A 13,755-nucleotide genomic window follows, 5' to 3' on the forward strand; every position below is an offset into this window, starting at 1 on the left:
ATTTGGCAAGGCCTTCCAACTTATCCCAAACTGATGTAGGCTACTTTTTCTCCCCTTCTGACAAGGCCTTTGAAACTTTCAGTAGTTCTGTTTCATCAGCCATGTATCCCATTTGGAAGAAGCATCTGTCTTACCATCTGCTCTTCTTGATGAAGCACTCCTAGAGTTTTTTTTTTCTTGTTTGTTCAGGGGTGTGTTTTGTGTCCTATGCACACTCCCACCTTTTTTTTTTTTTTTGTAAGGTTTAGTTCTTGCACCATACACCATGCAACAACTTGGTATGAAAGTAGAGGGAACTGAATTATTTTTCTAAATATGCAAACCCAGTAAGGAAACTTCATTTGTGCTCTGTGTGACTATTAGAGGAGGAGAAAACTGTCACAATTAAGAAAACTGTCCAGCAGTGCCTCCCTCCTCCCCTTTCTTAGTGGCTCTGGCTTCACAGCAAAAATTGCTAGTTTCCTTGAATTTGAACTCAGCTAAGACATAGAGAAACTCTAAGCAGAGCATTAGATTTAAGTTGTAATATATTTTGCATGCATACTACTTAATGGTTTTGTTCTGGAGCCAGAAGATGAGTATCTTCTGATGCAAACATTGTTGTCTGTGGTGCCTGTGCTGTGTTCAGCCCCAGCAGAGTATGTGAGGACTATCAGTGCTTTGTAGATGCAGGGTACTTCATGTGTGCTTCTTTTTGCTTTGCCTCAGGTGGTGACACAGGCTGGCTTTGTAAGCAGGAACTCTAAACAAAGTTCTATCCGTCCTAACGTCTCCAGCATGCATTCTTAGGAGCATGAGCAAATTGTACCATAAATGGGACAGAATGATGTGAGGTCCTTCAGGGTTACGGTCAACACATCAAAGCAAAATTCAGCCTTTTGCAGGGTTTTGGATTTGGGTACTTAGCCACGCTTGTTTGTCAGTTTTAGAAGTGAAGTTCAGATCTATGTTTTTTGAGAGAATTGAAGCTATTCCTACAGAACCGTAGGGGATTGCAGAGGCCAGTTCAGGGTTATTCTTGGAAGAACTTCAAGTCTTTAGGGATCTACTTGGATACATTTCCTGTCTTTCTTGAAAGAATTGTTCATGTTGCATGAAGCAAAGTAGGTTTATTCACTGATTCGCTTTGCTTGCAAACATAGAAAATCTGTACTCTACATCTCTGGGGGAATATATGTAATAAATTCCCTATTGCTTGCAGTGCTATTCAGGAGTGAAATAAGTAAGTGGACCTTGGCTCCTATAAGGCAATGTCTATTCATTATATTGAGAAGAAAGCTCAATGTTTTCTCTAGAACTGATTGTGTTTATGTACGTTTAAGTACATAAAGCCTGGGACAAACCAGCAAAGACTGAGTTAGGACTTGTCATATAGTACAAAGGCTGTGGCCCTCTCAGTATTGTGCTTCCAAGAGGATTTTAGCCTCTTGGGGAAGCTCAGGTGTACTGTGTGTTCTTACCAGTTTCTCATCTGATAGATGGCTGCAAGGATTCACTGTTAAATAGCATTGTGGAACAGGAGGTGCTTTGGGATCTTGCTGCACCTGCTTCACGCATGGCCCTGGTATCACAAGAGCTCCTGGTGCACTGTTAGTCTTGCCCTACCCTCCTTGGTGCTTCTCTGAGGGAAAACACCATGAAAGGCAACTTTCTTGGTTCTCAGCCTCTTCAACTTCTAAAGTATAACCAGTCAACAGTCAAAAAACTGCCTGCTTCTCACTCATTTCTCTGCTTTTAATTTTTATTTTGATGTCTCTCCTTCAAAAACAGAATATATAGAGATATCGGATTTTCTGAAACAGATGATTATTTTATGTGCCTTTTTAAATCATCTTGGTCTTGTCCCTCAGACTTTCATTTTTTTGTAATGGAAGGACTGTAAAGGCCTTTTCTGCCAGCTGTTGCTGAACTCTTTAATATCTGCCTTTTTTCTTAAGATAGTGGTGGTAGTTCAGTGGGGTATTTTTTTGCAATCAAAGAAAGCAAGTATCCTAAACTGTATTTGCTTTTTGAGAACAGAGTTCTCTTATCACAGTAACCCTGTCTCTAATATGCAATGATAAATTTGGATGCCACAAAGGTTCTGAGAAATTAGTGTTCATTCTAAGTAGGGCTTATCTTGCACTCAACACTGAACTACACCATTTCTTTCATTGTTTTTGCTGAATTCCTTACACGTCTTCCAGTCCTCATTAGTTAAATATTCTATATCATCAAGAGACTTCTGCTGCTTTATTTTGGCTGGTCATCATTCTGGAATGACGACAGAAAGCTTTCCCAGGAAGTTTTGTTTAGCCAGGGCACTGCATTTTCCATCTGGACAAGTTAATGAGCTTTTTCAATCTCAAGCGCCCTGAACTCCTGTTCTGCAGTGCAGGTAGGGCTTTCTGGTCAGGCTGATCACAGACATCCCATCTCACAGAGCGTGTGCCCTCCTTCCCTTGCCCAAGTGGAAGAAAGTGATGTATTTGGGAGAACGTAGCCTGACTGGAGTCCAGCCTGCTGAGGAGAACAGCAACAAGCACACTTGCATTCCAGCTCTTGCGAAGCAGTGTGGAGCTATTCATATGGGGAAATAATTGCTTTCAGTTGGGAAAAAGCAAGCTTATAGTACTGATAGAATTCTCCTCAAATATGAGGAAACCTCATTTTCTGACCAGTTCAGCTGTTTTGCCTTTTACCAAGACCGTGGTAAACAGGCGTGAAACATGGAACAATTGCTTGCCATTGTATTATGCTGCGTAGAGAAATTGTTTTGCTACACTTCAGCAATTTCTAGTCTGACCATGTATTTCATCCATCCCATCTCTGCCAAAATAAATTCACAGGGTTTCATGAGCCACTTTCTTAAATTATTTTGAAAAGAAAACACATCAGACCTAGTTGCAAAACTATGAAGCAAGCACTTTCTTGTATCAGTCTTTTGTATTTTTATGGCTCAGGAGTGTTCCTAAGAACTAGGTCAAGTAATTCTCTATTTAGTACTAAGTAAGAGTAAGCAGATGGATTGACAGAGTGTGGTCAGTTTTCCATCTATAACAAAAATTTGTTGAGGAAAACTTGAATATAAAGAGTTTGGGCCTAATGAGTTCTTACCATAAGTCTTTTATTAATGAGCTTGACTAGTAACAGATGCAACTCCGACTTTGTGTCTGGAGTGGCTTCATTGTGCTTGTCTCCAGTCTTTTTAGTGAATTGCCTTCTAAATTGTTATGCAAAAAACAGTATATGCTGCTCATCTCTCCTGTACTTCTGGTACACTTCCAGTGTTACTAAATCCCTAGTTACCTGTTTCATAATCTGGTTGTTGGATTCAGCTCCCCCTCGTCTCTCTGCAGTAGCAGCAGGTATACAGGGAGCAGTAAGTGGATTTGCAAACACTGGGTTCAAGGTTATTTTTAACATTTCTTAAGGTGGAACTTTACCTCTTACTGCTTCTATACTGACACACAGGTAAACTCTTCTATTCGGTTGCCTTCTTGGCAAAGACCAGATGTTGTGTGCTGTACAAAGATTTTTCCTCTTTTTTTTTCTTTCTCCAGAATCAAGAGCAGCTTAGAGAAGAGGATTCTGATTTTATTCTGAATGATGGTGACCTTACTGTGACATACGGTGATACAACAATAACTGCAAATGGTTCTTCTGGCCCCCATACCGCTACTACTAGCCTTGACGGCAGGAGAGCGAAGAGTAGTTCAGAGGAAGCACTGGAACGTGATTTGGGAGCAGCAGATCATGAAATTACAAGCAGGGGTACCCGGCTAGTATTTCCTCTGGAAGACAATGCATGATTACTGACTCAGTAAAAATAACTCTTGCTCTGTGGATGGATCAAGGAAGACTGCAGGCCACTGTGTCACTTGAGGTGGGGATGTTTATTTGAACAAGTTAACATGGTTTTACTAGGGTCTGAAGATGCCACCTATTTTTTACTCAAGATGCTGACAGTGGGGTTTTCTAAATGTCTGAAAACAGATGAATGAGAAAACTGGTCATTTTCCTCTTTTCAACCACATATTGAATCCAAGTATAACTAGCATGCTGCAATTGTCTTGTTCAGCTGCAGCAGCTCTCTCTGAAGTGAGGTATATGAAAATATTGTCATAGAACCGAGCTTGTCTTGGCTTAGCTTGGGAATGTGGAAGAAGAAATATAGACACGATAATCATTGAGATAAAAAAGGATGTGTGTGTATCTGAATGTGGAAAGATCCATTGTTAACTTCTCTTGTGAGGCTGAGGAAACTCAAGTAAAAGGGGACAGTATACGTTAGGATGACAGGTGCATGAATGCAAGACTGTGGGGAATCTATTACTGCAAGCTGTACTTAATGTATTTCAGGGAAAAAAGGGAAAAGATTTCTTCACTGGCCATGCATTTAAATAGGAAAGCAATGAAAGCTACTTGTCCCTTTAGCTTTGGGCAACTTGGCTATTACTATTAGCCTAACTTCTAGTGCCTCAAAAGAAAAACATACAGCTTCCTGTGGTCTAAGACATACCTGACCCAACACAAGCCTGGAGCCAGGCTTTCTTGGGTAGAAGTCATGAGGTAAAACCTTCTCTCCCTCAAGGTTCTTCAAACTGGGTGAAGATAGTTGGAATGTATCTGGGGCTGCAGAAAACAGCAGATAGGAGGTGGGGGAGGGAAGAGAGATTGAGAGAGAGAGAGAGAGAAAGAAAGAAAGAGGGACAGTATTGAACTTGCATGGAACCATGAGGTTTCATATCACTCAGAAGAGTCCATGGACTCTGCTTACAGTTCTTGTGTGTGATAAACAGTAAACATCTAATTAAACAGACAAACAAATACTACTGGCTTTACCATTTGTGACTATCCTAAGAGAAAGGTGTTTACTCTTGTTCTCTTTTGCAGAGTAGTAGATGTGAAACTTCAGTGGGGCATTGCACTACAACATATAAGCTACAGAGGTGATGAACTGTACTATCATCTTAAATGTGAAAAGGGAAAAATCTTTGCCTAGTATTTAGCCCACTTACACGTAGGCTAGCTTTAACTTATTGCTAAATGCTTTTTAGTTTCCAAATGAGGAGATATCACTCTTTGCCAATAGCTGAAAACTTACGCTTTGAAGAGCAGTTCAGCAATTTAAAGCATGCTGAAATGTGATTTCATTCTCATGTCTCAAAAGGTTTATTTTTTTAAAGAGTTCTGTGGCCCACTAATGTGATGTAATATCAGTTTGTCTAAAAAGTGTGTTTTTCTTGCTGACATTTCAGGTGTTCCTCTCATAAAATTGTGTGTGAGTAAATACCCACTCTGTTTTTCCTTCACTATTAAACTTAACAGGCTAACTTCAGTTCCAGAACTTAGTGCTGCAGAGAAACTTTGCAGTCATATTGTCCAGTCTGCTTTCTTTCAGTTGTGTTCTCTGATGGGAGATCTACCTCCTTGTCTGTCCCTCCAAGGCAAAATTGTACAGGGCATTGATCCGTAATAACTGTCTGACATTATTAAGAGATGAGACACGAGAAAACCAGAAACTTTTTTGTGAAAAACCTGGAAGAGGAATACAATCTGAGCTCTGCTCTTAAATGGTGAAAAGTAACAAACTCTGATGAAGATCCGAGCAGAACAACTCCTTTTCAGTTCTCATCTGCTTTCAAGGATGACAAAGCAGATAGCAATGATCCATGCTATTTATACTGTTTACATGGCTCTTTTTTTTTTTTTTTTTTTTAAGTGCTCTGGCAGTAGAAAAAGTAGTTTCCTCTTAAATTACAAAAACAACTGCATTCATTGCGGATGAGTCTGTTTGGGACCCATGCTGTCAATGCTGAGTGAGGACTTGAGACTTCTACAACAATTAAGAGTCATTAGCTGAGTCATATGAATGAAATTTTGGGCTGTGGCAGTGAAACTTACCCAAAATAATCTGACTTAATAAAGTGAGGAAAATCTTTACTTGCAGCCTGAAGCTGAAGCTTACCAAATCACTCTGGCTGACATGCAGCCTTATTCAGAGAGAGACCTGTTCTTTAGAAGAAAAATCAGGTACAGACTCTGGAAGTAGAAATTCTGTTTCATTAGCTTCCTCAGGAAGACTGAATCTCTTGAAAGCATCAATAAAACATCCTAGTGCAGATGCTTCTCTGTCTGTGTTTTTTAATTTCCACAGCAAAAATATACAGTTGAATGAAGTTCACCAATAAACCAAAAATGTTGTTGAGAAAGAGCAGCCAAAATAGATGGATCATTGGTGAGAGGTAAGGAATATAATAGTCTAACTTCACATTCAAAAATTATTGAAAATGCTTCTTGAACATGATGAGAAGAGACCCATATATGCAAGCTTAATTTTTATTCATACATTACAACAATTAAGTTTATTCCTTTAATTTTATCTATTTTCCATTTTGAGTGTTCCTCCAAAGCTGGACCTTACTGCCCACAAAAGGTAAACTAAACCACCTGGCCTCTTCTTACTGCTGACACTGATCCTGCACCAGAATCCCAAGGGACTCTTTTACTTAACAAGTTGGGAGGGGGGTAAGGGTGGGGAGAGAGGGAAAAACAAAAAAACAACAAAAAAAACCACCACCACAACAAACCACCCAACAACAACGAAAAAACACCACAAACACCCACCCTCCTTGTCCTGAAACACTCTGTATTTCTGCAGCTCTCTAAGAGATCCTAATTTCTTGTGTATATCCTTTTGAAAGAATGGTTTAATATTTTCAATTCCTTTCCAGTAAGATCGTGAGCTGCCAGGAACTTGACTGACCCATACCAGTAGATACGTGTTATCTTATAAACCTGGTGTGAGGTTCTGAATAGAAAACACAGCTTAAGAGTGTAATGAGCAGTAATTGATACATATTAATATCCTTTTCAAATTGAGAAAGAAAACCTGTCTGATGATGGTCTTCAGTGAAAAAAGTGTTGCTAGAATAGCATAGGATGTCACAGCTTGTGTGGCTGCCCCTGTACTGGGGACTGAGTGACTTCTCCTTGCAGTATTTTGCTTGCTGCATCATCAACTTACTGCTGAAAATCTTCACCTGGAGCTGCCAAGGAACCTGCTAACTTCAGTGCCTGGAGAAGGGCAAAATGAAGTCCCTAACCTGATTTCAGTGCTTCATTGAAACTAATGCTGACAGTAAAGCAGGACTGTTCTGCAGTTGCTTGAATTCCCAAGCAAACAAATCTTTCTGATTTACTTGTGTTAAAGGCCACAGCAATCCACAAGCGGTGCACTAACATTCTATTTACACAGACTAAAGAGTTCATCTAAACTCTTCTGTGTATTTTTCTATCCATCTGTACCCCACAGGGCAGGGACAAGGTGGAATTGGAAAGATTTTCAATTCTAGAATTTGGAAGAACAAGAAAAATATTAGAAAACTGACATTTTGGTGCTTTGCTTATTAGTTAATTCAGAGTGTGTGAGAAATGATCATGTTTTAAGTCACTTTACAGTGAACTGAGCACTACAACACTGCTCAGGTTTTATGCAGAAGAGCAAATTGTCTTAACTTGCATGAGACTACAGGCAGTTTATCAGCTAAAGTTGAGCCGCTATGAGCAGTTCCTCTGACTGCAAAGAGCAGTACCCCAGCAGCCTCACTACTAAAGCATGCATAACACTGGATTTTTCAGGTGCTTTTTGAGAGATGCTCAAAGCACTGCTTACATGGCTTCAGCAGTAGCTCTGGTACTCTGATCTCAAGTTATTGCAAAGCAGGAACGCCATGGTGAGCGTGTTTATGCTGCGTGCTGTGTCTGCTATGCAGAGGAAGGCTGGAGTGTAAGCTACCTTCTCTGATAGACTGAACAAGGGTAAAGCATCAGATACTTGGGACTTGACCAAGTCTAGCCCTGTTCCAAGAATGCAAGTTTTTTGGCCTATGAAAGGATCATATTTTTAAAAAAATTATTATTTTTTTTACACTGGAGAGATTGCTTTAGGGGAAAAGACTGCAAAAAACTTAACTGGAGGATAAAAAAAAAATCTAAGCCTTTTTGGCTAAACTTCCAAAGAGCCCATCTGAAGTAAGTATAGAGCAAAGATTAAAATGATGTCTACTACTAATCTGATAGCTACTGTGTTTTACTAAAGGGGAGTCAGGGGGAAGACACAGCAGGAAGCCTAGCAACCTTCATAGATAGCATGAGCAGCTTATAATATCTAGGAAGCCAGATCCTGTGATTTTAATCTTTCAAACATGTGAGACAGTTGGTAGATAGGCATGGACAGCATAGTTCTTCTTGTATAAGTTCAATTTAACATTGCAGCCTGTCTTCAGACAGCATTGGTCAGAGGAGCTCCTCTAATTTATAACAGTAAAATCCTGAAAGCTAATATGCTTCACATGCCTTCCAAAGAAATCAAAGGAAGGTTCAGTGCTGCTTTTAACTCTGTTTGAAGTAGCTCACAGGAATAACATGCTTGACCTCAGCCTTGGCAGACATGGTCTCTGCTTCTGCCCCAGTGTGGGAATGGAATCTGAGTACTCACAAGCCTCAACTTCATGTGCTTTTCTTTAAGATGCAGGGAGAGGACCTTTTTCAGGAAGAAACCAGAGAATTTACAGATGCATCAGCAGGGAGTATTCCTCTCCAACATATTGAACTCATGACCTGCTGAAACTTCGAAACGAAGGAAGATAAACCGTGGCCAGGAGGCACAGATCATCCAGCAGGAAAGCAGGCAATAAATACTCTAAACTGGCTGTGTACAAGCCTGGTCATAATCAGAGTCACAAAAAGTAGGACAGAGCTGCTAAGTAGCTTGACCACATTCCTAAGAGAAAAACATGTAGAATAACAATTTCAAGTGTTTCTATATTGGAAAACTGTCTTTGTAAGAATCAGCCCACACAAAACATATTTGCAGTGCAGGAGGAGGGTCTTGCTGCCCAAGTTTGGGGAGGAGAGTTTAATACTGCACAGTGAGAAACCACAGATACTTCTTGGCCTGAGATTTTTGGGAGTGCCCTTCTGAAAATAACTTTCAGTAGAAATAAGCCTGCAAAGCAAAAGAGAAGGAAAGTATGGAGGAAATAGTGAGTTACAAAGCCAGGAAATGGCTTAAACAGGCAGCTTTAGTGTGGGAACAGCACTGTAAACAATTGCTACTCTTAATCTTGCAGTCAGTCCTCAATGTTGAGAAGTTTTGTAGGCTTCTGCATACCTTACCCTAAAACAAGGGCAATGAGATAATGCAAAAGCAATTAAACTACCTCATCCTAGACTGATGGCAAAATCAAAGGCTTCCACAGGGAATCACTGACTTGCTTCTACTCTGCAGCAAGGAAAGTAACTTTGAACATTTTCTTTTTAAAGTAATTCACATCACTACTATGTTTTCTTGAATCTGAAAAGCATTTAGTAATTTTGAAAGCAGTTCTAGGGTAATGTTAGTCTGATAAATGTGGAGCTGCCTTACCAAACGTGCATACATGCAAACAGAGTGTAAATGCTTGGCCAATAGTCAATCTGGTGTTGCAGACTAAAATGAAATTTCCAGTCTTCTTTTGATAGACACGCTTTTCCTAGGGAAATTAAACAGTTGTGACAAAGTGGTTAAATATTAGAATCAGTTCAGTTTTTCAGGTAATAAAATGATGTATCTGGTTTGGATGCTTCACCTACTATGCCTTTATGCCATGCAGTTTTCCTGATCATTATCTATTTTGCAGCATCCCACGTGGACTTGCAAACCTCTGAGATGTCACTGGATTTGGAGCTTTATCTAGGGAATGAAACTTAACTGGGAGATACAGCTCATAATCAACACTGGAATAAAGGACTTCATTGGTTCCTTGCACTGGGGGACTTGGTGGTGTAGAAAGGTGTCTGGAGGGAGGGAGAGAAGCCCTGGCTGTTTGAATACCTGGTTGTGCCAGTGTGCATGAAGCCAGCGTCCCTCCCAGGTTTATGTGCAGTAGTATGTGAACTACAGGCATACATTGGGTGTATATATTTTTTTTAAAAAGGGAGGGAGAACGACACCACTTCTGTGCCTCAGCATGAAGTCAGAGCTGTGCTACAGTGCTAGCTTATGCAGACTTGATCAATTAGATAGCAATAATTTGAACTACTGCAATTAAATTGCCACTTATATTTGGAAAAAAACCAAACCAAACCAAAAACACGCTTCTGCATTCCCTCAGAGAAAGTGAACACTCAGCCTAAAAGGGTTTTGCTGCAATGTTAAAATACTTAACTTCAGGCTATGAGAAACAGATTGGATTTATTTTTTAACTCATAAAGTCTCTGACATTGTTATTAGAGAGGCAGGAGAAGTAGGTCATGCAGTTTCATGTTATAACTTATTTATGGATTTCATTTCCAGGTTTTAGTTTAGTCAAGGAATTTATCATACACTGTCTGATTCTGAATTTCAGTCCTACATTTCCTGCCTGAATGTCTTGATGATGACACAGTTTAACACTAGAAAGTAGAATGGCAGAAGATATTCTTCTGGATCATATGAGCTGCTTAATCATTTTGAAATAACGGCTTCCAGCACCCAGGGTCACTTGAGGTAGGTTTGTCTGATTTTAGTTTGGGATGGTTGAAGTAAAGAAAGGGATATGACCATGGCTGGTTTTGGTGCAGGAGCAAAACGTAAACTGTCTAATGATGCCCCAAATCTGCTTCCTTCCTTTAAAGGGGACAGGCTGCTGTGCCTTTTCTTTGCAGTTACAGGATGTGTGCTACAGGTTTTCTGTTTATAAGTTCTGATCTGGTCACAAAGTACAAGATCAAAAGCAGCATTGAACCTATTTCCATCAGTCTGCCAATTCCATGCCTCTTACCCCCTTATTTTTTAAGGTATGAACACATCAGTAAGGTTGCAGGAGCTGTCTTAAGGTTTCTTCAAACATAAAAACGCACAAGGTATCCCAAGCTTACTATGCTGTCCTGACTAAGACTGCTGTGGTAGATGGTCTGTCCAAAACTTCTGGTAACTTCTGTTCCCTTGTCAGAGCACTGAAAATCTGTGTGCTATGATAGATTTCAATTAGGGATGGGCCAAGCACTGTGCCCAGGAAGGCCTTAATGTATATTAAGTCCTGTCCTTCCTAAGTGTTTATCTCTTGTGTGCAAGAAATTGGGTGCCACTGCACCAAATGCCTCTAACAACACTGAAGTAATTACAGTAAGCAGAGGTTCATAGAACTAGGATATAATATTGTATCTCCTGATACAGCCTCTTCGTGGTGTTGATAGCTACAGCAACAACCATCTTTCCAATATTTGCAGTTTAAGCTGTGGGGATTTAGGGAGGACAGCAACTCTCTGCAGTGTCAGGGTTTGTTTTTTTTCCTTCTTAGGACTCCCTTACTTCATATAGACTTTGGAGTCACTGGGTAGTAGCAGGTACAAGGTGTTGTTACCTTTTGTGGAGTTCATCGTTTTACGTGGAGTTACACCGCCAGCTGCACGAGAACAAGTGATCCTGTTTGTCATCTGTAGTCAAGTCAGAAACACATCGACTCTTCTTATTTGATTAATAGTAGTGCAAAAGTTACTGGCTTGATATATAAACTCCATATTTCAGCTTAGAAGTGAGAAGGGCTGAAACTGGCAGGTCTTTCCTCAAAGCAGAGCTAGCAACTCAGCTCTTCTCACACTATAGCATTGATTTGGAGTTCCCTTCCTTAAAATGTAATCGATTCCCACCTGGACCATCCAACAGTTGCCCTGATATCCTTTATAATTTAGGAAGTTATAACTTCTAAATCTCTTCTTAGAAAGTGTGAATGATCACACAGACAAAAGGAGTCTGGATTATATATTTCATTTTATAAGATGAATATTTGGAAAGTCCTTTTGCAAGAAGTCTTAGCTCATGCTGACTTAGTCACTGCAGGAAGAGGAATCTATCAAGATTGTCCACTTGTTCTCGGTCCGATTTCTTATCTTTTCGCTAGTTTTCACAATGAAGAGAAGTTGTTAGCAATGTCATCCAGAGATTTGTGCAGCTGGGTCCGGAGAAGGGAGTGAGTAGGAAAGTGAAAAACATGTGGGATATTCAATTACTCAGGATTATAGAACCCAAGGTTGACTGTAAAATGTGGGGTAGCACTTAGTGAGAAGCACATCCAGCTATACAAATGCATCAGCCTATAAAGCAGCTGTTTCCTTGTAAGAAAGAGCTTGGAATCATTCTGGTTAGTGTTCAGAAGACAGCAGGAACGATTACAAAGACAAAGCGTTAGAACTGAAGTCAAAATCACAAACCATCTGTTGCTCTATAGATCCTCTACATGTCCCTGCCATCAGCATTCCGTGTAGCTTTGGTCATCTTTGAAAGGACATAAAAAAAGCCAAAAAGGCACAGAGCAGGGCAAAAGGTAATCAGAAGTACAGTGCAATTTTCATGTGATGACTAAACACCTGGGAAGTTTGAGTTGGGTAGAAGAGATGGCAAAGGAAGATCTGATACAGTTTTCTAATATCAAAAATGGTATGGCAAAGGAGAACAGGGCACGGTGATTTGTTCATTACTGAAAAAAAGGGAGGGGGTACTGGCTCACTGAAGCAGCAAATCAAAACCAAAGGCAAAGTCGTGACCCCTAGCAGTGAAACTCACAGTTCAAAAGTGTATCAACAGGTTCAAAAGTCAGTGTTTCCAACCAGACCAGTCTCACCAGTAGCTGTCCAGACCTGACCTCTGCCTTAGACACTTGCCAAGCAGCTGAGGAGCTGGCAGAGGACTAAGGACATGTTCTGGTGTATCACCTTCCCTAGGTGTGTCCCACCAGCACGAGTCAGGTACCGCTGCTGTGAGGTTTTCCCCCTCGAGCACAGACACACACACACAGGGTGTGCAAGTCTGAGTTTTGCAGTGAAAGAGATGACACCTTGTGCTGACCCCTCTGCTTGTACCTACCTGCACAGACCCCAGGCTGGGGAGCTGGGGCTCTGGTGCAGGAGCTGCTTGTTAGCACTGTCCAACGCAGCGACGCGCGGGTGGCTTCGCCTGTCCTCTCAGAGGACGTGAGGTGGAGCCAAGGCAGAATGCTGACTCCAGTGTAAGATACCAGTGGACAGTCTTATTTATCTTCTATTATCTTATCATGCATTTTATACCAAAACCACACTAGTTGCATAGAAATTGAGAATTTTGCTACTGGAGTTACCAGTTAGCACTGGGACTATTTTTCAGCTAAATGAAAACAGCAACTTACATCTCAGGATAAATATTTCCCTCACACCTTGAACTTTTCCCATAAGAATGTTGAAGAAATGGGCACTTCTTGGTAGCTTATGAAATTGCTGGCAAGGCTTCTGCTGACCACATGACCTTCTCTGAGTAAGGACAGTCTTCCTCCTCCCAGTGACACCATCTGAGGGCTTTGCTATACTGTGCAAGCAGTGAGCCACTTCTTTATGTTTTGATGGTAATCTGATCCATAAAGTCAGCAAACCTGAGCATGAAATAGTGGCAGATGAAGGAGTTGAAACATCTTACACTCCTCTTGTTGTCTCATTTCCCTGCTTGTAGCAGGGTCTCCAGCCGTTAAGAGTTGCTGCATTTTAACTGTACTTGTCCATTCTGGTCAACAACGAGATTTTTAAGGAGACCAGAATTCTTTTGGGAAGTAGTTCTTGGTCCTTTCCAGACAAGAGGTTTGGCTGGAGTGCCCGGGGACTCTACATTTGGGGATGTGACTTTACCAGTTCACTGTTGTACTGTCTGTGCAAAGCACGTGCTCGCTGACGAGGCAGGGCAGCTACCTCTGTCTGCTGGCAGTGGGAGCAAACTGCCCTCTGCGC

The 13,755-nt window shown here is 40.9% G+C and overlaps 1 protein-coding gene across 1 annotated transcript in view; it reads left to right on the plus strand.

The window, feature by feature from the left end:
* LOC103777961 (sodium/hydrogen exchanger 7) overlaps positions 1-3,791 on the plus strand; it is a gene marked incomplete at its 5' end in the record, with an annotated part of 37,883 nt that extends 34,092 nt beyond the window's left edge. The window contains one exon of the mRNA XM_008945528.1: positions 3,543-3,791. Within this exon, the coding sequence (XP_008943776.1) occupies positions 3,543-3,791 (249 nt within the window). The remainder of the gene's footprint in view (positions 1-3,542) is intronic.
* Positions 3,792-13,755: the final 9,964 nt, after the last annotated feature.

Source organism: Merops nubicus, unplaced genomic scaffold (assembly GCF_000691845.1).
Source record: "Merops nubicus isolate BGI_N331 unplaced genomic scaffold, ASM69184v1 scaffold5998, whole genome shotgun sequence".
In the NCBI taxonomy this organism is placed as follows: Eukaryota; Metazoa; Chordata; class Aves; order Coraciiformes; family Meropidae; genus Merops; species Merops nubicus.